The sequence below is a fragment of the Phytophthora infestans genome, genomic scaffold (assembly GCF_000142945.1).
Source record: "Phytophthora infestans T30-4 supercont1.54 genomic scaffold, whole genome shotgun sequence".
In the NCBI taxonomy this organism is placed as follows: domain Eukaryota; phylum Oomycota; class Peronosporomycetes; order Peronosporales; family Peronosporaceae; genus Phytophthora; species Phytophthora infestans.
In genome coordinates, this window is record NW_003303705.1 from 438446 (window position 1) to 464138 (window position 25693).

Sequence of the window (25693 nt, forward strand, 5' to 3'; positions counted from 1 at the left end):
AAACACATGCTGGAACAAGCTATTTGTGTCGACCATCAAGAATGGTTTCCGGCGTGCCCAAACTGTGAAATGTGCTGCCACTACCGGCTCGGGGGCAGCAACAAGAAGGACCTGGACTGCCAAAAAAGGTTTGACGTACTGAGCAGTAACTCAGTTTGATAGAGGACGCCGTTGACAATATTTTGTCGGACATAAAGCTGAGCTTTTCCGACTCAGAATAAGATAACGACGCTGTCATCATTCGCTCTAGCATATATATATTGCACACGCTCATACTTTTAATGATATATTTTATGCTGGTAGATAGACTGGGAACACCTCAAGAATATGACTGTCGTCAATCACATAAGGAATACGGTAGGGCATTCTGTCTGAAAGCATATTACGACATGCCCTTTGACAGGATTAACTGAAAAGCCATTCTGACATTACCGGCCTTATGCAACCGACGGTGACCGAGATTGTATTGCTGGTGATCGTCGATCATTGATTGGTTGGTGTCATGGTGCTGCGTGTATTGTCCCGTACCCGGGAACGGAGCGGTCATTCCAGGAGCTCTGCCTCCTGACGGGATGACTCGGGGCCCTGGAATCACCCCTCGTCCGGCCGTCCCGTCAGGATGGTTCCCGTTGGACCCGACAACGCACGTGCCCCTGACCGAGCCCGTTAGGGTGGTCCTATAAGGAGATCTCTGAACGATGGTGTCCTGGCGTCGTGGGCCCAAAAGCACCTCGCGTCAATCAAGCCCCTTCCAAGAAGCTCTCCGCTGTCCCACGAGGACTGACGACAAACGAAGTGAATCCTTCTTTTTAATATAAGAAGTAGTGTAGTGTATGTAAGGTCGAGAAGGTGTTAGACCTCTCTTCCAATTTAGCTCTCAGTCTTATATTTCCCTCCTTCTACTCAAGAGGAAGCCAAGCCAATAAACAAACGTATATAACAACTTACTAGTGTCCCTATCTACCGTTCCTGCAACCACTGAACAAGACCGTACTCCCTGAACAGCCGCGGACTACTCGACCCTTGAAGGAAGAGGAGGTGTACGACATCTGGTGGAGAAGCAGGGTAGTCTGCTTGCTGGAGAAGGTCTTGTTTTAAGTGAAGACTCGCGGAGAGCGTCAGAAGGAAGGACAAGATGTCGTCTACTAGCATCAGGGAAGATGAGAGCGCCACCATCCGAGAAGAAAATGGTCAGACTGGGAGTCTGCCGTCGAGGATGCGACCCCGTCTGTCGACTACGCAATGCCTCCAAAACGTGCAAAACAGCGTGGACCAAGCCGCTAACCGACTTGAAGGGAACAGCGCTAGTACTGGTGTCGAGCCACCCGCGGACGCTTTAGGCCCCGGGGTCCCTGCGACCTTCACTACGCAAGAATTTGGCCCGATGCTGACCCTAGACGGCGGAGGCGGCCGAGGTACGGTGCAAGGCTGGCTCAGCTCCCTCAACTGGTTGAGATCCGTGGCGCCTCCTGAGATTGCAGCCGGTATGGAGAGAACCGGGGGGAACGGTCTCGTGGGGACTCCCCCTCCTACGACTCGAGTGAGGACTGCAATCCCGTCATATCAAGGTCTCACAATCCGAACCCCGAATACAACGTATGGGCAGGCCTTCAACCCGTTCTTCTCTCTACTGACTGTCCTTGAAAACAGTGGACGTGCTTCCCCGACGAGTATTCCTCTGAGGACCTCTAACGCTCCTCCTTGGGGTCTTCAGCCCTCTAATAGCTTGCGAGGTGGTGTGGGGAACGCTCCTGCGGTAACCGTTCCCGCACCTCAGAGTGCTCCTTTTCAAGCCTCAGCGCCTACCGTTCGGATTCCTACGCAAGACCCGGGGTCTCGAGCTTCGACTACAGGTGGAATCGCGTACGGAGTCGGCCCTACGGGAACAGCCGGAGCTCCACGAGGAAACGGAGGAGCTACGGCCTCTGCTGGAACCCATCAAGGTGTTGCGTATGGGGGGTATGAATGTAACTCCTACTACGCTTCGCCTACGTATGGTAATGCGCCTTCGACGACTAGTGGCCAGTATGGTATGACCACTAACATCCGGAACGCTATCCGCATGCTCCAACCGTTTTACTCGGAGGGAGCGTCGGTGGAAAAAGCTCGATCATTCTGGGATGCCTTCGAGAACGCCCCTATCGGGTTGGACGAACCCCTGCGACTCAGCGCTTTCCGGGATTGCTTGAAGGGCAAGGTCAACGAAGATTGGTGGATGTACTCGCGCATCAACAGCTTTGAGGCCCTGAGAACTCGGTTCCACAACCAGTTGATCAGTCAAACCCCGTTGCAACTGATTGAGAACCTTAAGAACACTAAGCGACCCGGGGAATGTCCGCCGAAGTGTGGGGTGACATGATTTCGAGCCTCTGCGATGATGCACAGTGCTACGATCCTCCGATGCGTTACCCGTACTTCTTGTCTGGCCTTCGGAACCGAGATTGAAGGCACGCTCTCACCACGACCATGATTGACTCCATCCCTGCGGCTGTGGTTATGTTGCTCTTCAAGAATATGCATCGTCCGGTTGAAGACGACTTCGAGTTCGACAATGTGCCGTCCCCTAGATCCTCCCAAGAGAACGCTGTCCTCGAACGCATGATGAACATGATGCAGCAGACGCAGAATCTACTCTCTCAGCAGCAGCAGTAGCAGCAGCTTCAACAACAACAACAGTTGACGGAGCGTTCCTTGACGGCCGCCTATGCTCTCCCGGCGATGAATGTGGCTGCTGCCTACTCTCCTCGTAATCCGAACCCCTCCCTCCACTATCAACCTACCGGAACGCTTCCTATTACACCTATCAGGGGTGCTCGTGGGGGTCCGGCCTTGCGCACTCATTTTCTTCTCGTGTGCGGTCGATGTCACACTCTGGGGTGTAGTCGAATTCACTGTCGTCGCGGCAAAGCCACCTGTCCTCACTGTAAGGAAGTGGGCCACATTGGTCCTGAGTGTGAGCGTGATCCTCCTAGCGGATTTTGGATCACTCAGCCGAGGAGCGGTCGCAAGTGCTTCCTGTGCGATGAATCGGGTCACATGTTGGCGGAGTGCCCGCTTAAGACGTCGTTGAAGAGACTCGACGGTCCGGCTGGGGCAACGGTGGGACCAGTCCTAGGATAAGCGCCCAACCAGCAATGATGGGGGCGAGAGGGAGGGAAAGGGAGTGTCGCTCCTTCCGCTTGTCTATGGATCGACACAAATGGGAACACTTTGAACTCCGTGGAGGCGTCGACCAACAGGTATGAAGTGTGTCCCGTGGGAGGTGAGATAAGTTCCGCCTTACTGGAAAGAAATGAAACGACCGTGAGCAACGAGCATATGACGAGGACTGAAGGGCAACTGCCGCTGGTGGATGAAGGACGTACGGCGCCCGTGTGGAACGGGGTATCGGTAGTCCCAAACACTAACGACTGTTGGAGGATGGGACAAAAAGCGTTTGTAAAAGAGGTAGGCTCGGGACCTGCATATGACGGTCCCCCGATAGCCGCGAACATTGACGAACGCTCCAGTGCGGACCAAGGAGTGGTTACAAGAGAAAAAGTAAAGAAAGTGAGAGCGAAGCAGTGAACGAAGAACTAAACAAGGAAGAAGAAACGAAAGAGCCGCGACCTCAAGCATCCTCGGCGGAACGAGGCTACCCGTCGACGTCAACCAACCACAAGAGTGTGGTTTTGAGCGTGCTAGATCAAGACGAGGGTAAGGGTGAGTCCAATGGCTACCCTCTACAGGAGGAGTTACTCCAAGACGTGACGGAGGTACTCGAAAGCCCTCCCCGAGAAGAGTGTGGAACCACCGAAGCTAGTGTCCCAGTCTCGAAGGCGGAACCACGCGAGCAGGAAAAAGACGTGACCCCTCCCGGAAGAAACGACGCCTCCGAAAAGGACTCTGAGGGCACCACCCGTACTAAGTCACCAGAGGGTGAACCTGAGAAGGAGCCTTCTTTCGCGAGGGTGTTCACCAAAGAAGAACTAGATACTTTGGAAGAAGGTAAGCCATCCGAGCTGGCTGAAGAAAAAGAAGAATATGACAAAGAACTCGAAGACCGACTGTTCCCTCTCTATGAGCTAAAGCGCCGGTTGGACGAGAATGCGGAACAATCGAAGGAGTTATCTCTTGCCGAATTGAGTGTCTTGCTAGGCATTCCCGAAGAGAAACTAGCAAGGACCCGGGATTCTTCCCCCGGTCGGCTATCTACCCCAGAGTACTGGTTGGAATGGTTCCAAAAGACGCTGGCCTCATCCAGGGAAGCGAAGCGAGTTAACCGTTACTTCAAAGAGGATTCACCGGTACGGATCAACCCTGTGACTTCGGACGACTCCGATTACAGAGACGAAGGAGGCGGGACCTCGACGAAGAGGTTCTCGTGGCAGGATGAGCCTAAGACGATAGTGCACTTCCCGGAGCTGAAGATACCTTCTCTACCGAGTGGAGTGTGTCCCGTGAACCCCTCTGTAGTGGAAGATAATATAGCGCTGGCCCTGGGAGGTTCTCCGACGAGGCCCCCTGACCTCAACGAAACCGAGTACGGTTTACTGAACTATCGAGGTATCGTGCCTGACCCTTGGCGTGCCTTAGTGCGGCGAACAGTATACTTCCTCGTTAAAGCTGAAGCTTCGAGTGGATGTGACTGGTGTGAAGGGTGTATGGGCGAAGGGTCGCTAGAAGAAGAAAAGTAAGATAGCTCCCCGCCCCCCACGAAGCTCCAAGATCTCCTAACCCGAACCGAGGAATGGATCGATAGCCTCGTTGTTCCCACTGACTCGCGGTCGAAGGAGTTAATAACTAAAAGAATTTTGGATCTCTATGAGAAGGATGCTGATCAACTACGCTTGAAGATCCACGAGAGGGGTTCGCCCTGTCGACTCTGTCGTTGGAAGGGTTCTGGGCCTAGGTGCTCTCCAAAACCGAAGCAAGTCCGTTTCGACTGTTCCTCTCTGTTTAACGACCGTACTGAAGCCCTCGGTCCGAACTGTTCTTCCCGGGATAAGGAAAACGGATTGTACGGCTATGTGAACGTCGTCGCCGACGCTCCGGAACCTCGCCCCAAGCCAGGCCTGGTGGCAGTACCGAGCTCTACCGAGAACTGGTCGACTAACGAGGGAGAAGGTATCGTCCCTCTCGGCAAGCGGGTGATCGGATCAGTGGGGGCGTGGAAGCTCTATCGTGGGGGTTTCACGAGAGCCTCCCGGCTGAACTTCTCATCGACTCCGGGGCCGTAGCGTGCCTGGTGCACCGGCGGGTATTGAAGCGTCTCGGCTTGACCATCCCCCCTCTCATACCCTACGTTGGCAGTCCGAACGGTGTGTCCGGGTCTGCACTCGATATCGAAGGAGTAATCTACTTGCCATTGACGTTGGGCTCCGTCGAGAGAAGAGTACCGTTTGTCGTCGTACCTAAGCTACACGTCGACGCCATCCTGGGCACCAACGCTCTCAAGGACTTCCGCGCCGTGGTAGACTTGGACGAGAATACCCGTTACGCTAAAAGACACGAGTGAGGTGTTCCCTCTGGGATATCCTCGAGTGGAGGAATCTTACCTGTCCCGCATCTCATCTACCATTCGGCTCCGTCCTGGTGGACACGCTCTAGTGGATGCGGAGATTCAAGGTCAACTGTGTGACGGGACCACCGTCCTCATAGAAGGGCATACAGCGTTCGATGACTATATTAAAGTTGCTAGGACTCTGTGCACTATGTATAACGACCTAGTGAATGTGGAAGTGTGCAACCCCTCTATCGAGGACACTGTCATCAAGAGAAGCACTAGATTGGCGAGTGTGACGGTGATCTCCGAGACCGCGCTTCTGCAAGGAGCCATTGCGAGTATGAAGCACGAAGCCGCCCTACCCGGCGAGGCCCTGACCATGGACCGAAGAGCTCAGGACCTGTGGGTCCACTCAGCCATTAGCGCATCTAGTATTGCGACCGAAGTCGCTCAAGAATCCGTGCCTGGACTGGACCGAGTACTCCAGGAGGAGCTCCGAGTCGACTTGGACGAGTCCAAATTGGGGAGCGAACCGAAGAGAATATTCACGGAGTTCCTCCAACCGTCCAAGGACATGTTCGTCGAAACCTCTTCTAGCCCTTGGGCCAGCCTGGTGCTTATGACCCGCAAACCTGACGGCGAAATAAGGTTCTGCATTGACTATCGGAGACTGAACGCTGTCACCATCAAGGACTGCTACTAGATGCCGCTCATTGACGATATTCGAGATGTACTAGGAAACGCCAAACTGTTCTCTACTATGGACATAGCGTCCGGCTACTGGAACGTCCCGATGGCAGCAGATAGCGTGAAAAAGACTGCCTTCACCTGCAAATATGACCTCTTCGAGTGGCTCGTGATGCCGTTCGGACTGTGCAATGCCGTACCGGCCTTCGAACGACTGATGGAAACTGTGCTTATCGACCTTATGTGGCGGCATTGTCTGGTGTACCTCGACGACTGCGTGGTCTTCAGTGAAGACTTTTCTACTCCCCTAGTGCGACTAAAACAAGTCTTAGAACGGTTCCGATCTGCTGGGTTCAAGCTCAAGATGAAGAAGTGTAAGTGGGCACGTGACCAAGTAGCGTTCTTGGCACACATCGTCACTCCTTCGGACATCTTGACCAACCCCGAGAAGGTCAAGTCAGTGATGAACGTACTAAGACCACACAACTGGCACACTGTGAGAGCGTTTCTGGCGTTTGACTAGTTACTTCAGGCGGTACATCCCGGGATACGCGGCCATATCGAATCCAATCGAACGGCTCAAGATGAAGGGAGCCTACGAAGCCGCTTTCCTGCAACTAAAGCGTAAGCTGGTGGAACCTCCTATCCTGGTGTATCCCGACACTTCAAAGCGTTTCCATCTATATGTGGGCTCCTCTAAACTCGCTGTGGGAGCGTGCTTGATGCAAACCGTGGATGGGCGCGAGAGAGTCGTAGCCTATGCGAGCAAGCTACTAGCTCGCTCCGAGAAGAACTGGGTCCATAAGGAGGACGGTACTTCGGAGATCGAGTGCTGGGGCATCGTATGGGCCACACGCAAGTTCCGCTGCTACCTGGATCGCTGCGAGCTCGACCTGTACACGGATCACAAAGCATTAACGTGGGCCTTCAACGAGACCAATCGCACGAGTAACGCTAAACTCGATAGATGTGCCATGGATTTGTCTCAGTTACGCTTCAAAGTGTTCCACAAGCCAGGTACTGCTATGGGTCATGTGGATGGTCTGTCCAGACTCCATACCCAAACCATCAATGCTATCGCTATGGCGGAGCTACTCAACGATGCTGACAAGCCCCCCTAGCACTGTCGAAGTCGGGGAGACTGCGCCTCTCGACTCGACTCTGCTCCCTTCAGAGCCCTTGCCCGAGGACGCGGGCGGATCTGGACCCGTAGCGTCTCCCGACGAGGAAGAGGTTACTGACCAACTCCTGGTGTCCCCAGTTGTTGTGTTCGGTTTACAACAGACTCGCTTCGTGGAAGAGCAGAAGAGGACACCTTGGATCCAAGCTATGATAGCGTTCCTGAGCGATGGAGCTCTAGCTCTGGACCCTCAAATGCGCACTAAAATCCTGCTGATGGCCCCTAATTACTCGGTGAAGAACGGAGTGCTCATGCTTCGCGTGCACCTGAAGGCTCGTGCTAGACCCGCGTCTACTCTTGAAGTACCTGTGATTCCCCTGCCTTTCATATCAACCGTACTGCATCACTGTCATAAGGATGTACTTACCGCGGATGTCGGGGTTACTAAGACGCTCGACAAAGTGCGCAAGCACGCTTACTGGCACGGCTGGAAGAAGGATGTGGCCGAATATGTTCGAGAATGCACCGTTTGCGGCAGTGGTAAAGGCTATCGCCCTTGGAGAAATGGCCGGATGCAGCGAATGCCAATACAAGAAGTATCCGGACCTTTCTCTCTACTGGTGGTCGATGCCATAGGTCCCTTAGTGGCTACTCCTCGAGGCAACAAGTTCATACTCGTCTTCGCCGACTACTTTACTCGATGGGTCGAAGTGTTCCGTGTGGCCCGCTTAGACACTGTAACGTTCGTGGAAATTATGGTGAGCGAAGTGATCTCGCGGCACGGAGTTCCTGAGAAACTACGGAGCGACCAAGGATCCAACTTCATCTCGAACTTGGCACGATCCTTCTACAAAACACTCGGGATCAAGAAGTGGTTTGGAGCTGCTTATCACCCTCAGACGCAGGGGCTAGTCGAACGCTTCAATGGTACGCTGATCGGGATGCTAAAGATGTACGTCAACGAGGCTTAAAACGACTGGGAATTATACCTTCCCCGAGTACTATTCGTTCGTCTTATCACGAAGCCCTTTAAGACTCACCGTTCTTCAGCCTGTATGGTCGGGACCCGGTGTTACCCCTGGACCTCGCGTTCCTCAACACGAACAACGGGTGGAAGAGTAACGAAGTCGCTAGTTACCGACGAAAGCTATTCTTATCTCTACGAGATACGAGACGATTAGTAGAACGCCAACTCTTGAAGGCCCAGGGCAGACACGAGCAACAACTGAGCAGCCAGGTACCGATTAAGTTCAAGGAAGGAGACCCGGTGTGGGCCTACCAGTACTCTTGAGCTCGTCGCGGGGAGAAGACCACGAAGAAACGCGCTTTCGCGTGGCATGGTCCGTACCGTGTGGTCACGACTGTGGGAGAGAGCTCCTATCGAGTGGCCATCCCTTCTCACCCCAACCGAGTCGTGACTATTAACGTCAATAGGTTGAAACGTTTCCAAGGGCGGTGGAGCCGACCGTCCCCTTCCGAAGTACCTGATGGAGTCCAGACGAGTCCGGGTGTTGACGACGACGGACCTTTATCGGAAGAAGACCTCCCGTCTACTAGCTTTGTGGAGAGACTCCTGATTGAAGGGGAAGAAACAGCCCTGACTGGGGTTCCCTGCTTCGTGATTGACATAATCGTCCGACGCAAAAAGAACCGAGAAGAGCAGTTCCTGGTGTTGTTGGCTACCTACGAGACTCTTTGAAGACCTCGAAACACTCTCTTGCCCACCTACGCCGCTCTGATCAAGGCGTTCGAAGAGACCTGTCGTCGTGAGGAAGGCCTACCTGAGCTACGACGCAGCGCGCGGTTAGAAGATGCTAACGCCGCTGTAGATGAAGAAGAGCTACTCTTCTAGGAGAAGGGAGTCGTGACGGGTCGATCCACTGAGCCAGGGTAAGTTCGCGGTCCCGCCCTCCTCGGAAGTGTCCTGAAGAACACTTCTTACGACTCTGCATATTTTTGGATTCTACATTACAAGAGGCTGATCTACTACCTACCGAAAAGAAACCAATTTTACCGCGATTTCAGGAGGAAGAACGAAAACAACAAATGGGGAATGAATCGTGGTGAAAAAAGAAAACTTAAAAAGACGATACCACTACTCCTACACTCATCCAGTGGGAACGGCTCTGGACTCGTACGAATCACTAACATCTCGACGGCCTTACGTTGGGCTGTTTGGTCGGATCGCTTAGTCGGCGAATTGGGAGCAGAATGCTCTCCCGGGGGAGCTCGACTTCCGAGGTGCTGACGGAGACCGCGAGGCCGAGCGTCCCTTAGGAGACACTGCCTTCTTCAAAGAAGACGCCGAACGCGACTGCGACCGCTTACGCGTACCGTCCCGCGACGCTGGAGCTGACAGGGAAGTCGTCGTTTTGCCGTCGGATGGTTTGTCGGAATGGCTCTACTTCCCTTCGCGTGCGAAGGTGACCTTACCTTGTCCCGTCTGGGCTCCTTACTCGCCTTGGTGGCCGAGGGCTTCGTCGGAGACTTCTACCGGGACGCAGAACGCTCCTCCGAACGTGACCGACGAGACTTCTTGCGCACTGAGGACTTCGATCGTGACTGCAGGGGAGAGACCGAACGTTCTGACGAAGCAGCGCGCGCTTCGAACTTGTCTTTAGTGCGTGAAGGTGAAGGGGACCGCTTGCGCGACGAGCTTACACGAGACTACTTCAGGAAGTTAGAACTGCGAGACGGGGAACGGGAACGCTTCGCGCGCTCCTTTGACTTCAGAGGCTTGTGGGAGAGCTGCAGACGCTTGTTGGGGCGCTTGTCGTCCTCCGAACTCTCGTCGGAACAAGAAGACAGATGCAGCGTTTTTTTAACGGGACGGAGTTCTTCGGAGTCAATCTCGGCTTTATCCTCTTCGTAAGCCGACCCTTCCTTACTCGCTTCTTCCCAAACCGCCGTGTAAGTGCCGTCAGTACGCTCATACGCCGCGTATCCCGCCGAGTCCGCTTCTGACGAATCTAGCGGGGTTACTCTGGGTGTCCGAAGAGCTCATTTCTCCCGTTCGCGCGAGCGCTTGGCCAAATCTTCTGAAGGAGAGGGCAGTGGCTTAGCGTATGCCAGACCCCCTTCGAGCGATCTCCAACCCAATGAGGTTCGTGATCCTCCTTCGACTTCATGTCCAGCAGAACGAGAGCTAAAGCACGGTTCGTGAGCTGACTGTCCGGATTCGAGCTGTTTGGGTCATGGGCTCCAGTGTGCTCCAACAAATCCGTGATGATCGTGAAACCTCCCTCATCGATCCGACACGGTTTAAGAGCGTTCTTCACTTTACGCGAGTACGCTCCCGAGTCACGCGAGTAGCGTTTGGACAAGTTGTCGATGACCGGGCCGTTGTAGGACTTGGCGTCTGGAGCGTTCCGACCAGGCTGTCCTCCCATCCACATAAGGCGGCGTCGGTGCGCGCAGCTCTCGAATAAACGGAGGAAGCCGAAGTAGCCCCAGGTCTCGATGCAAATACTCAGAAACCAGACGCGTACAACCACCGCCGCCATCTTAGTCTTGCGTCGCTGAGTCTGAGGGTTGGAGGTCTTCAACGGAACGTTCGTCTGCCAGTCCCAGAACTTGGAACAGTTCTCATTCCAGGAACGCCAGTGAGAAGCGTGCACGTGTGTGTACTCGTTCTGGTTGTACCACAAGTGCGAACCCGGTCACGGATACGCTAACTGGTACGGTTCTTGACCAAGCTCGGCCGCCTCGTAATAAACCCGTTTCAGGTCGTCGACAATTGGAGAAGGAGTCGTGTCCGACAACTTAAAAGGCAGCACGAACGAAGACCACGGGTGACTCAGACGCTTCTTACCGGAGAGAGGGCTCTCCGTAATCGTCTTCCTCTTCGTCGAGCCGGTGCTGATGCGCTTAAGCGGACATCGACCGTCCTGCGTGAAGCGTGGGTGCCGAGGTGGCTTCCCGCGAGTCGGTTGCCGAGACGGTCTAGGCATGATCACTATCGGCCCCGTCAATGCGTCCGCGGCCTTCCCCGTGTCGTCCAAGATCGCGGCAGCGATGTCGTCCAGTAGCTCGAGTCCGATGGAGCTGGCGTTCGCGGCGAGGACGTCACGCATGAGAACCCAGAAGCGCTCGTCGGCCGGAGTGTCGTCAGAAGAAGAGCCGTCGGAGTCCGATGACTCGACGCTCCAGACGGCCCTGAGTCTGCGAGGCGCCTTTCCGCGCGGAGTGCTCATACTGGGGTAACGAAGAGGGAGGGTGCCAAGGGTAGCGTCTGAGGTCGAGGCAAATTGCCGAATGAACCAGAAGACTGACCGTCGGTACCTGGACCTCCGGTCCTGTCTCTCCCGAGATTCCTGTGATAACTGTGTATTGGGTGCAAGAGAGACTCTTGAAAGGGACGAAAAATCGGAGTTCTCCTTTCCCAGCCACTGGACTTGACTGATGGTGTAACGGGGCTACATGGTGTGGAACACACAGGGGTACGAAGTACCCGGAGAGTTAACAAACTCTCAGTACATAAGTTGGAGAGTTAACAAGGTCTCTCAGTACGTTGGCTGAAAGCCACACGTTATGCATTTGATTGGGTTTAACTATGCTAGATAGTTAAAGAGATACATTTACCCCTAGGCGGCTTGGCCGCAATAATAGGAAATAAAACACTTCGGGTTTTGAAGCATAAAGGTTAAGGTATTAACTTTGAGCCCTGGTCTTGGGCTGTAAGTTCCTTTGGATAAGGAACTTAGTATTGGTGACTCTTTGAGTCGAACGTCTTCCTCTGACGCTAAAGCTACGGCAGCCCCGCTGCACTTGGTAGCACTTGTAGTCAATCCCGCTCCTGAGTCGGTTGACTATATCCTCTGCGAGGATGGAACACCCCGTGTTCGCGAATTTGCCCCCGGCGCAGCAGGACGCGCTTACTAAGCTTATGTCCTTGCTTGGCCCGGAGGGCGTGGCTCATCTTGCATCGCAAGGTCCAGAGGCGGTCACTGCCAGGCTGGAATCGTTCTCCCGCTACGGGAACGCGCTCTTGGAGCATGTCCAAGAGAAGATGAGCGCCGCAACGGCGGCGGCGTCGATGACGCGTGAAGAGTCTATGAGACTGAAACCGCTCATGGTGAGCGTAAAAACCTTCGAGGGGAAGGATGGAGAGAATCTCCTTCTCTGGCCCCGTGAGGTCGAGATGGCCATGGGATCGGCCCTGCTCCAGTCTGAGCATCAGCGCGTAGCGCTGGCTATCTCCAGGCTTGGAGGTCGCGCTCGCGAATGGGCACTAACGTGCGGCACGTCTGTTGACGCTGCATTTCCCACTTGGGATCAGCTGAAGCAACAGCTTTCGCGCGTGTCCGCGCCGCCTAATCAGGCGTACCGTATCCGGTCAAAGTTCCTTGCTACCCGCCAGGATAAGAAGGATTTATTGGACTATGTCCAAGAGTTGAGAACTCTTATCACCGGAATGGCGGCGGACCCTCTTCCGGAACTGGTCAGCGTGACCGTGTTCATGGAGGGACTTCGTGTGAGCGCAGCTCGAACGGAAAGTGTTCCGTGTACACCCTAACCTCTTTTGAAGAGGCGGTGGATGTGGCATTGAATGCCGAGCACAACTTCAGGTCGGCTCGACCTGGCTGGAGCGCTAGTAGCGCAAGCTCTTCGAGCGGTTTAGAGCCGATGGACCTCAGCTATGCTGAAGATGAAGAAGCGGAGCTTCTTGCTGCGGAGCAGCGTGCCGGCATTCGCCAAAGCTTTGTGTGCAATAGCACTAAGCACTTGAGGGCATATTGCCCTCTGCGCAAGAAGCGCGTGGCTCCGGCGAGCCAACCCTCCGGGTCATCGCCGGGAAACGGCATTTCCCAGTAGGCGCGGGGCGGCCTACTGGGGAAGAACTGAGTTCTGTTGTACCTCGAGGAGGTAGAGGGCAACGGGGCTCAGCCCCGAAGAGAGCTGGGCTCTCTTACGAAAAGAGTGTGTGCAAGCCGGGCTTGCTGGTCGTTCAAGCGAACGTGAAGGGCTTTGCAAAGCCATGGAGAGTCTTGATTGACTCGGGAGCCTCGGGCAACTACGCCCGTCGCTCCACCCTGGAAGGGAGTCAGCTGTATGCTGAGGCACTGGAAGTGCCAACGAGAGATACGATCTCTGTCCGTCTCGCGACGGGGACACTGGTAACTGTGTCGAAGGTCTCTGTCGACCTTGGAGTGCAGTTTGAGAACTTCGATAGCGTGGAACGCTGTTTGGTCTTAGACCTGGGGTATGACCTCATCCTTGGCATGGCATGGCTGGAACGTCATGAGCCATGGATCGACTGGAAGTCGAAAACGCTGGGTGCGTCGCACCCTGCTCCTAGTGGAGCTTTGGTGAGTCATGAACCCACCTCTGCTAGGAAGCAGAAGCGCTTTTGGCGCGAGCACGAGGCCGAGGCGGCCGTAGTGCTGGACATTGGTATGTCCGAAATTGTTAGCAACGAGGTTGCTGTTTGCCCTGAGGGCGTACGTGGTGCGGCACGTTATCCGCTGAGCGGTGCAGGTCAGGTCGATGACCAACTGCTGGGTCCTGGTGAAGACGAGCGCGGAGTGGCGCGTAATCCACTGAGTGGTACGAATCTGGTCGATGACCTACCGCTGCGTGACCCGAGGGTCGCGGTCGACTGCGAGTCGAGGCATCATGGGCGTGGCCCAGAAGATGCAGGTGAAGTGACACCTAGTTCACTGTGTGAAGGTCGAGCACCTCTCGGCTTTCAGCCGAGTGTCTTGCGAGACACTGTATCCTCTTCGAGGAGTGATGGTGCTGCTGCACCCGGTGGTGGTGACGGAGATGTCACCACACCGGCCTCATCCGGCCGGGATCGGTCGCGGAGGGAGAGGAGAAGAAGACGCAGGGCGTCTGTGACGTCCTCGACGTCGGACGATGTGTCCCACGTGATGAGCGGTAAGGCTCCACGTGATTGCTGTGAACAGCTGTACACACTCGTGAACGGCGTGACGGGGGAGGTAGAAGGCGACATCAGCCTTGACACTCTGCCCGCTGCAGATGCTCTGCTAGAGCTGGACGAGATGTCCATTGCCGAGTTTGGCGAAGCCTTAAAGGCAGGCGAGCTAGCCGAGGTGGTTCTGCTGGGACCTGAGGAGGAGTTGAACTCCTCATCCGCCGTGGACGACGCGGTCCTAGAGGAAACCAAGAAGGCGCTGAGCGCAAGAAGTGGATCGGCGATCCTCAAAGATCTTTCGGATCCCTTCTACCCGGTGGTGAAGGAGTATGAAGACGTTGTCTCGAAAGACCCACCAACGGGCCTGCCTCCGGATCGAGGCGTGTGTCATGAGATTGACCTGGTTCCTGGAACCAAATACTGCGTAACAAGGCAATGGCCTTTGCCGAGAGAGCAGTGTGACGTCATTGATGCATTCTTCCGTGCGAATCACGAGGCAGGGATGGTGCGCGAGAGTAAGTCTCCGCACTCGACACCCACGCTCTGTGTCAGAAAGCCGAACGGCAAGTGGCGCATTGTTCATGCTTTTAACAAGCTAAATGCGGCCACTATCCCGGCGCAAACGCCGATTCCTCGCAAGGATGATCTGCAGAACAACATGGTAGGCTGTGCGTTGTACACCGCGCTCGACTTGGTCGATGGCTACTACCAATTGCTCATGAGAGCGAGCGACATTCCGCTGACAGCGGTGAGTACTCCGAGCGGTATGCTCTGGGAGTGGCTGGTGATGCCCCAGGGGCTGTCGAACGCACCAGCACCGTTCAATCGTCTTGTGACGCAGTTGTTTAAACCCCACCGGGCGTACGCTCAGACGTACTTTGACGATATATTCGTCCATAGTCGTGCCGAGCACGGAAAGTCAGACGGGGATAACCACATTGACCACTTGCGAGCGGTGCTCGAGTGCATGCGCACTAATAAGTTGTATGCCAACTTGGACAAGTGCGTCTTTGGCGCGGAGGAGATACCTTTCCTCGGGTGCTTCATTGGCAAGCGTGGCTTACGGGCAGATCCAAGGCCATCGTGGACTGGCCGGTTCCCAAGAACCAAAAAGACTTACGCAAGTGGCTAGGCTTAGCCAATTACTTGCACGAGTACAGCGCAAATTACGCGGAGATGGCTCGGCCATTATCAGATCTCCTTAAGAAGGATGCACCATGGTGCTGAAGCGTCGAGCACGACGGAGCCTTTGAGGCTGTGAAGGAGAGCCTTCTCCAGGCTCCGATCCTTGCGCTACCGGACCCGGACAGTCCGTTTAGCGTCGTCTGTGACGTTTCCGATTTTGCAATCGGTTGTGCTTTACTACAAGCAGACGCCGAAGGGCGTGCACGCGTGATCGCATTTGAGTCTCGCCAGCTCAAAGCTGCAGAGAAGAACTATCCAGTTCATGACAAAGAGCTACTTGCAATGAAGTATGCTCTAGTCAAATTCAGGGTACACCTGCTAGGCTCTAAGCCTTTTGTGATCTTTACTGATCATGCGTCGTTACGCACTGCGACACAGTCGCCTCATCTCTCTCAGAGAATGGCAAGATGGCTTTACTTCTTTGCCGAGTACAACTTCGAGGTGAAGTACAAGCCGGGGCAGCTTAATGTAGTGGCCGATGCGCTCTCGCGCAGGCCGGACTACGAGTTAGCCCATGTCACGACAGTGACGTCGTCAGTGCCTGACTTGATACGCGGAGCGTATGCACCAGACGACATGTGCGTAGCGCTGCTACGGGCTCTTGGGAGCGAAGAGTTTAAAGACTCTGACAAAGAATTGTCTGGGCGCTTACGCGCGAGGCTGCATCGATACTCGCTCGATGGCGGCCTGCTGTACTACAGCACCGACTCTGAGGATAACCCTCGTGTAGTCGTTCCTCATGATGAGGATCTCAAGTATCGAATCCTCTATGAGGTTCATGATACGCCCGTGGGCGGGCACTTAGGTCGGGAGAAGACCTACGGCTCGGTGAGCACGATGTACTGGTGGCCCAAAATGTATAAGTGGGTCGGCACCGATGTACGCACGTGTGAGACGTGTCAACGGACGAAGTCCGCGCCGAGCACGGCAGCGCCATTGGCGAGTTTGCCTGTCCCCAAGGGATGTTGGCATTCCATGAGTATGGACTTTGTGTTTGGCCTTCCCAAGGACAACGCAGGAAACACGGGTATTGTGGTCTTTGTAGACCGATTGAGCAAGATGGCTCATCTAGCAGCGGTGCCGGACACCATAGATGGTGAAGGTACAGCTTTGCTGTTTTTAGACCGAGCATTTCGCCAACATGGCTTGCCTGAGGCAATTGTCTCGGATCGAGACCCGCGCTTCACCGCGAAGTTCTGGACGTCCCTCTTCAGAGTGCTTGGCACTCGGTTGGACATGTACACAGCGGACCATCCGCAGACCGATGGTCAAACCGAATGCGTGAATCGCGTTGTGGAGGATATCCTCCGAAGCGTATGCGCTGAGGCGCCAAAACGCTGGAGCCAGATGCTCCCACTCGTTGAGTTCGCATTAAATAATGCAGTGCACGCCTCGACAGGCTACACTCCGTTCTATGTGAGCGGCTTGGTTAACCCTCGCGTCCCATTGACGCCGCCACGCAGTGGCTCAGGGCTTGATGGGGGAGGGATAGCCGAGCGGCTAGCTGATGTCAGCCCTGTTGCGGTTCGCAAGCAAGTCGATGACTTTGTCTCTTTGAGACTAAGCGTAATGCGTCAAGTACGCGACGCTATGGCTGAAAGCCAAGACATGCAAAAAGAACATGCAGATGCCAAAGGCAGACGCAATGAAGAAAGGTTTGAGGTCGGATACCTAGTTTTATTAAATGCCAAAAACCTACCTACTCATGCAGTGTCTGCAGTCTTTAAGACAAAATTGAGACCACGGTTCATAGAGCCGTTCAAGGTCGTGGCCAAAAAGGGCCTAGCGTATACGCTTAACCTTCCGAAGAAGATGCGCACGTATCCAGTCTTCTACGTTGGCTTACTCAAGCCGTATCAGAGCCCTGCTCAGGTGAGCGCGGAGGCGTTGGCGCCAACGGTGGCTGGGCCACAACAGGCTGCGCAACAGCGGGAGGCCAAACCACGGCGGGCTGAGCGACAGCAGGTGGCGGGGCCACAAGACGCAACAGCAAGTCGATCTGACCTTGCAGCTGAGCGACTTGACGCTCAAGGTCCGCGACTCGGTTCTGAACCGACTGTGGTTGTTCAAACCAGTCCACGCGGTGGTTCGTCTCATCGAGACCATCTGCAAGGCGACTCAGAGAGTCAGTCGTATCATGGAGATACCGGTTCAGAGAACCCACACGCTGCTCCAGCGCGAACACGTCGCTGCGACTCGCGCCGCGAGAGTCCAGCTGAGGCTCGGCCTCCTCCTGCTCTGCTCGATGAGCACGGCGAGCTCCACTTCCATGTGGAACGCCTGATGGCGAGGCGCATGCGCCAGGATCGTACTCAGTACCTTGTGAAATGGAGGGGTTATCCTCACTCACAAAACCCTTGGGAGTTTGAGGTTGTCCTCCGGCAGGACTGCCCTGACGTCGTCGACGCTTTTGATCGGGCACACTCACTGCCCCGCCGCTACGGCGTACGACCGCGTCGTCAGGCGCCGAGCGCTTCCCGCCGCTAGAACGCGGGGATGACAGGTCGGTGGCTGAGCTCAAGCTCCGACCAGTGGCTGGAGCAGCCGGCTCATAGGAATGAGCGGTGCTCGCAGCATGAGCAAGAGGTGGTGACGCCTCGAGGTGATGGGGACGGGGTCCCAGTGTCCGTCGACGTGCTTTCGACTTAGCGAAGTCTAAGCGCAAACGTCTCTCAAGACGAATATCAGTTTTAGAGAAACTTGCTCGAAGAGCATTGTAGGAGGGGAGCCGTCGAGCTCCCTCCACCCAGCTTCGGAATTGTGCTTCATAAGCACGCTGGGATTCCCCAGGGTTGAGAACAACCGGAATGGTTCGCATGGAGGGAACCGGTTGGCGGTTGAGCTGCATATGCAGGCGCGCCTGATACTCCTGAGGAGTTGTGACTTGTGGAGTCAGATATCGCTCTCGGAGCCGGTGCCGTTTCACTTGCTCATCAGCAGTCGAGGCCGCAGGCCCACACGTGTACGTGTTCAGCGGCTGCTGCACCGCGAGGCGGGCCGCTTCGGCAGGGTTCCGCGGCTGGAAGCCGTAGTCACGGCGTGACGTTAGAACTAGTGGTCGGACCACAGGTCGGAACGACTGCGAGCGCTGCTCATTGGACAACTGACGGCCTTAGGCCTCGTCCAGGTCATTCGTAATGACGTTGTGATCGTATCGATCTTCCTCGTCATACCGCGACGATAGCGGTGGCGCATCGCGCAGCGAGCGAATCGGATTCGAACGTTCAGAGAACGGATGCGGTGTCCGCAGGTCTCTTCTTGTTTGAGATTGCGCCGTTGAGCGGCTAGACCTCACAGAGGAAGCTGGAGAAGACGCGGCACCAGTGTGCGACCTCGGAGAGGTTGGGTTGGAGTGATCCTTACTACCCATGGGCTCGTCGTAATCGACTTCGCCCTCTTCGAGTTCCGAGAACAGAACATCGTTCCCTCTGGGCGGCGCCCGCGGCTCTGACGAGCTTTGAGCTTTGCTCTCTTCTTGTTGACGGCTCATGGAGCGTTGACCGTGGCGACGGCGATACTCTTGGTGTTACTGTGCCACCGAAAGAGACGAAGATGCTCTTGGAGCAGTTGCGGAGCGCAGTTGGGGGTCTGGGACCGACGAGGCAGGGGCGGCGCGACGCGCTGGAGACGTTGGGCCGTGGGCCGGAGTGGAAGTGCCAGGCATCAAGGATGCGAACGCGTTTGTGAGCTCGTGGAGCTGCAGAACGCAGAGGTGAGGTCTAGTGACCTTCGTCGTCTTGACAAGACGTGACCTCGCTGAGGAAAGTTCGAGAGCGGTATGTTCTCATCTTAGTGAGGGAGAGTGTAACGGGGTTACATGGTGTGGAACACACAGGGGTACGAAGTACCCGGAGAGTTAACAAACGCTCAGTACATAAGTTGGAGAGTTAACAAGGTCTCTCAGTACGTTGGCTGAAAGCCACACGTTATGCATTTGATTGGGTTTAACTATGCTAGATAGTTAAAGAGATACATTTACCCCTAGGCGGCTTGGCCGCAATAATAGTAAATAAAACACTTCTGGTTTTGAAGCATAAAAGTTAAGGTATTAACTTTGAGCCCTGGTCTTGGGCTGTAAGTTCCTTTGGATAAGGAACTTAGTATTGGTGACTCTTTGAGTCGAACGTCTTCCTCTGACGCTAAAGCTACGGCAGCCCCGCTGCAGATGGATAGCGACTAAGACTGATGGGAGTCGAACTACGTCGAGAAGGTTCGCTTCGGGTGTACTCAGTTTCTTATTTGCCGAGTGTTCTCCCCTCTAAATGGAACCTCACGCTAGCGTTTTCTACGAGTACGCTCGCTGGGAGCTGTGGCCTGTGTACGTAGGCGCCGTAGCGGTATGGGTCCTAACGACTCCTCTACGTAACGTTACCTGGGAGTTCTTGATCCAAGTGTGGTGTGTGGTCAAGATGAACCGCGATATTTGGGGCGACTGTGCGTCGTTGTACCGAGACGTGCTTTAAGCTAACGAACTTCGACAACTTCGGGGTGCTACCTACGCGTATGGAGTATGGAGTGCGCTATTCGCTGTGCCTCCTATCGTTCTGCTCAAAGGAGAAGAGAAGTATGGTCGCTATGGACGGATGTTGCGGCGTTGGTGGATCGCCGGCAAGGTGACCTTCTCCGACTACTTCCCAGAATTCCTCCTCCGAACAAGAGACTCGAGCATACGCTATTGGTACGCTTTCTGGGACGCTCTCAAGGCCACCGGGATGCGCCTGTACGCTGTGGGAGAAGCCACCTACTGGCTGGTACTACTATGCCTTTCCCTGCTGCTGTACATCCCGGTCAACGTCTTTGATCTGGTGGAGTTCGTACTCCTGGGACCAGTGGGTGTTGGGGCTGTACTGTTGCTCCTACTGGCTACCAACTACTGCCTCGAGTGGACTGGCTGGAGTCTCGCCGACACTCTTGTCGTGGTGGTCGCCGGTGTTGTATCTCAAACTTGTCGCCAATACGACGAGGGAAGCCCTCTCAGAACCATCTCCCCTCAAGTACTAGTCGAACTAGCTTTGACAAGTACCCGCCGAAACGCTTTCAAGCGTAGTATGGCCGAAGCCCGGAACATCGAACGTCTACGGGTCGACGACGACATCGAGGTGTTATATGACTTTCAGGCCGCCGACCCTGACTACATTGAGGACTGCTCCGAGGACTACCCTGAAGCGTTCCAGCCTCACCTGCCTGTCGACGTTACTAACGACGGAGTCAATAGAGCTAACGTGAGGGATGTACGCAGAGGATCCGTTCGCCGAGGACGGCAAACGACAAGTCGGGGAGGATGTCCCGTACCCGGGAACGGAGGGGCCATTCCAGGAGCTCTGCCTCCCGACGGGATGACTCGGGGCCCTGGAATCACCCCTCGTCCGGCCGTCCCGTCAGGATGGTTTCCGTTGAACCCGACAACGCACGTGCCCCTGACCGAGCCCGTTAGGGTGCTCCTATAAGGAGATCTCTGAACGATGGTGTCCTGGCGTCGTGGGCCCAAAAGCACCTCGCGTCATCAAGCCCCTTCCAAGAAGCTCTCCGCTGTCCCACGAGGATTGACGACAAACGAAGTGAATCCTTCTTTTTAGTATAAGAAGTAGTGTAGTGTATGTAAGGTCGAGAAGGTGTTAGACCTCTCTTCCAATTTAGCTCTCAGTCTTATATTTCCCTCCTTCTACTCAAGAGGAAGCCAAGCCAATAAACAAACGTATATAACAACTTACTAGTGTCCCTATCTACCGTTCCTGCAACCACTGAACAAGACCGTACTCCCTGAACAGCCGCGGACTACCTGACCCTTGAAGGAAGAGGAGGTATACGACAGTATTCCCTTGAAAATTCCAGTGGAATCATGCCAAAATGGCACAGTACCATCTGCTACTTTTGTAGCTTGCTCGGTAGCAGACATTGGCTCGATATGCAACAGTAGCCAATTCAGAACAAAACCTTAGTAGATTAGTTTCAGTCAATTTAAAGTTCCAATACATGTGTTACTGAAATGTCAGAGGACACTTGAGCACAACCACTTTCGGCCAATCAAAACAAAGTAGCACGTACAAACTTGTACTTGTTCTTTCTTACAGGTCGCCCAATAATCAATTGATCGCTCAGTGTCGTTAATGGCAAGCATCACGCAGTGCTTCTCCACAAGTGTTCTTCAGGGCTTTACAATGTCAAATGAACCATTTTAACCTCGAGAACCAGGTCGCGATAAATAAATCGGGGGAAACTTGCTAAAATGATTAAGCATGTGCAGATAAAAAAACTGCCGCCTTCGTTCACACGTACGGCTGGAATAAGTATTTCGTTTGGCTCTATGGGGTCACGTTCGTCGACTGCAGCTCGGAGCGCCCAAATAGTCGACAACGTGTCCTCTCCCCCACCTCTGGAGCTGCGGCAGTCGAAGCGGCTCGCAAGCGCAGACACCGAGAGCTAGTTAACCGCCTGTATTACATTGCGATCTGTTCGTTTTCATTGCATGAGAATACGTCAGTAAAACTTGTATCATATGTAGGAACAGCTAGAGAAGCTAAGGAAGCACGAACGTGCGTTGGCCATACAACAATCAGCGCCGTTGCCTTACATGCAGTCTCGACCTCCAGTGGCGACACTGGGAGGTCTTACTGTAACGGTCCGTGCACTTCACGTTAAAAACTTGCAAGCTACGAGAAAGAAGGATTGGATAGGAAGAATGCACCAACCTGCGGCCCATCCATAGCCAACATGTGATGTTCAACAAGATGCTGGCTGCTGCGAGTATCAGTTTGAACGGGTCGAGTTCGAGAGGAATCTACAAAGAAACGCGTAGAGAACCAGTCTCGAGTTCCGGGCTAGAATTGAATTCGATCACTGCAGACGAATGTTACGAAGCCATTTGAAGATCTTTGAACGCAGAGGTACTTTTGTCATCTGGAAAGAGAAAGATTGCAGTATTCCGTCTGCAAGTTCTTTCCTGGACGTACAGCGCAAGAAACATCTGATCGCGGGCACAAAGCTCTCCATTCTCGAGGCATGACTTCCAAAACCCGCACGATAATCAAACTGTGAACGAGAACAACCGCGTGTTTTGCCGTGAATTGCAGCGCCCAGGACAAAATACAATTATGAAGACCTTGGTACTGATGTCGCGGTTTTTCAGACTAAAGACGGATATATGACGATGACTCGCGCATTGGGTCATGAAAAGTTCGGCTTTACTGGATTTGTCGGTCCTAAAAACGAAGCCCAAAGATGAATGCAGGTCATCATAAATTCGAGAACATATCAGCACCGAGTTGTCTGGCTGGATATGTTTGCCTGGACGTTACTTGAGAACCGAAGCGATGGATTTGGCGTGGACTTGATAAAGCACTTTCGGCAAATAACGCACAGTTCTAGATGGTGGAGTCAACATAACTGGGGTGAATTTCAGCTAGTTGCTTACCTACTGCACTCGTAATAATCACCGCACTCATTCTGCAGTGAGTGTGAACTGCGAGCCTACGGCCATGCTCTCCCATCGAACCGCGATGAACAGAACCTCGCGCAGCCAAAGCGTGGTGGTGGCAGTCCCGCCAAAGTGGAACAGACACTTCTTGGGCTCGGTGGGTACGTTGTAAAACAAAACCCAAATGTACTTTTCGATCCACATGTCGGAGGACGCCAGCTTAAGCGCTGGAGCATCGTTCAAGTTGACATCTGGTACGCCGCCGACATCAAACTCTTCGAAGCGCACAAGATCCTTATCAATAGACCGGAAGAGCAGCAGGTAACCTTCTTTGATCTGCCTTCTCGCAAGCAAGAAGACTGTTTTGACAACTCGGGCGCTGTCTGCTGGTGTAGTGATGCGTCGAAAGAAGAGTTTCGTATCAGCATCAATATGCTGCAGCGCATAGAACTGCACATCCAAAGCAGCACCGTAGATTTTAGAAAACTCCTCGGGGTTAGAGAATATTTCCCAGCTTCTTTGTAACAAGTTGAGAGGTGAGAGGCCAAACTCCTTCTGCAAAGCAAACTTAAGTGTGCGTCCGTGAACCTCACGTTGATCCGCCCATCCCAGCACACGGGCACCAGTACTTAATTTCTCCGGACTACGGGCAAAGCGTAGTACGTCGTTCATTGCAATGTTGACCACGTTAGTGTAGGCAGCAGTAGACATCGGGCGAATACGGTACTGGCGACCTGTAGAAACCCCGGGCAGCGGCTCTTTGGCCGCCTCGTAAGCATCAATCAGCTGGCCCATGCGGCTTTCGACCTTCATGTGGTATGCGTTGAGCTGGTACAGTCGCCCATTCTCCTGCTGATACATTTTTTTAGCTCCGTTACCTGTAGGTACTTTTGCATGTTTGATGCTTGAGCTCCAGTGGAACCGTCCTCATCACTCTGTCTGTTACTTCCGCCACCTGAGATAAGCATCACTGCATACTTCTTGTCCAGCATTTCCAGTTCGCGCCGAAGATTCTCTAGCGTCGTCTGTCACGAACAACTTCCTCAATCGGCAACAATGACTTACGTTCAAGGTTCTTACAAAACACACAACGTACAAGCTTCTTCTTGTACGATTTCTTCACATATTCCCTGTGTTTAAGACGCTTGCGCTCTGATAGCTTAGCCTCTGCGACGGCCGCAATGTCTCCGCTTGGTGGGTTGTCGGGCTCCATTTGCCGTCTGAACTCTTCCAAAAATACTATAGTAAATTTGGAGCAATTTGAGAATAAAATTTGTTTTATTTCTCAGCTAAACTTTAAATTTTAGGCCATGTTCGATCTAAGCTAAAAATTTCTGAGGGAACACGATCACTTATTTTTATCTTTATTTTACTTAACAAAACGACTGTTCTACAGCTCTAGCTTATTTTCAGGGTAGGGTAGAAAGCAGATTAGTAGCATTCTCCAAAACATTCCTTTCAGTAATACTACCACTACTACAATAGAAAGCATACGACTACTACTACCGTCGTATATGATATTGACTATGAGTATTAGTATCAGTCACTCGGTTGGCTCTCGTCTCGCTTGGAGACGATCGCCATCCTCCGATTTGCGTAGGAAAATACACTAAGAGAAGTTCGTCAGCGCCAGCAGAGTCGACTAAGTGTGGGGTGTGCGGTTAGAGGCTACGAAGAAGGCGACGAGCTGAAGACACTTTCCTGTGCGGTGTGTGGTAGTAGTTTCCCCGCATGTAACGGGGTACGTAGCCCTAAGTGTACCCTGGTTACATGAAGTCTGACACGTCACACTTCAGAAGTCTGACACGTCATACTTCGGGATATTTGGTACAAAGTACCAAGGTCGTCCAAGGCCAACCATTGGTTGATGACATTACATTTCTATGGGTGACTTATAGTTTGTATTAAACCCAAGCTTTATCTACCTATAAATATACTCAGTTTACATTCTACCTTAAATAGGTCACTTCGCTCTCTTTTGATAAAGAGGGAGCCTGTGAACAGCCGTTCACTGAGAGTTTGTATACTCTCGGAAGCTAACTTCCTCTAGCGCAAGGTGCTGTGTGACACCGTCACACTTGGTAGCACTTGTAGTCAATCCACGCCACCGCGGGTAGACTACCTGAACCTCTCCGAAGTTCGTTGCCATGGATAGGAACGACTTCTCCCATATGAACGACTCACAGTTCGAGTCGGTTCGGAAGATGGCAGGCATCTTCGGGATGGAGGCCCTGCAGAGCCTGGTGGTATCAACACCGGCTGAGCAGCTCGAGCGCGTCAATGCATTCGACGCGTACGAGCAGGGTCTCATCGCGCATGTGCGGGAAAACCTGCAGGCTCCGGCGGCGGAAGCAAATCCGCCTCACCCGAAGCCAATACGGCTGAAGGTAAAGCCGTATGAAGGAAAGGAAGGCGAGAACCTTCACTTCTGGGTCCGAGAAGTAGAGCTCGCGATGGACGCGGCTCTGATCTCGACCGAGCAACTGCGTGTTGCTTTTGCACTCTCCAACCTTAGCAGCCGGGCTGAGAGTTGGGTGTACACACAGGTAACATCCCCTGGATGTTTCACATCCTGGGCTCAGCTGTGTGAACAGCTCCGAGCCGCGTTCCTCCCGGCGAACTACGAGTACCGCCAACGTTCGCGCTTCCTCTCGTGCAAACAAGGGAGGCGTGAACTGCACGAGTACGTCCAAGAGATACGGGAACTCACGGCGTCCCTAGTGGGAACCCCACTCAACGAACACAATAAGATGACTGTGTTCATGGACGGCCTTCGAGTGGGCCCCGCACGCACTCAGCTGTTCCGGGTGCAGTCAAACACCCTTGAACAGGCAAATCAAGTGGCTCCTAAAGAATAGTACAGCCATCGCCAGGCGCGTACGCCGGCCTCAGCGTGGCCTGGGAGTTCTTTGTCGACTCCCGGTC

The 25693-nt window shown here is 53.9% G+C and overlaps 2 protein-coding genes across 2 annotated transcripts; one reads left to right on the plus strand and one right to left on the minus strand.

The window, feature by feature from the left end:
* Nucleotides 1-21193: 21193 nt before the first annotated feature.
* On the plus strand, nucleotides 21194-22485 carry PITG_17422 (uncharacterized protein; the record flags this gene model as incomplete). The annotated part of the gene is made up of 3 exons (XM_002896692.1): nucleotides 21194-21209; nucleotides 21599-21805; nucleotides 22481-22485. 3 exons carry the CDS (start codon nucleotides 21194-21196, stop codon nucleotides 22483-22485), a joined length of 228 nt encoding a protein of 75 aa, XP_002896738.1.
* Nucleotides 22486-22792: 307 nt separating this feature from the next.
* On the minus strand, nucleotides 22793-23981 carry PITG_17423 (uncharacterized protein; the record flags this gene model as incomplete). Its single annotated transcript, XM_002896693.1, has 2 exons — nucleotides 22793-23620; nucleotides 23865-23981. 2 exons carry the CDS (start codon nucleotides 23979-23981, stop codon nucleotides 22793-22795), a joined length of 945 nt encoding a protein of 314 aa, XP_002896739.1.
* Nucleotides 23982-25693: the final 1712 nt, after the last annotated feature.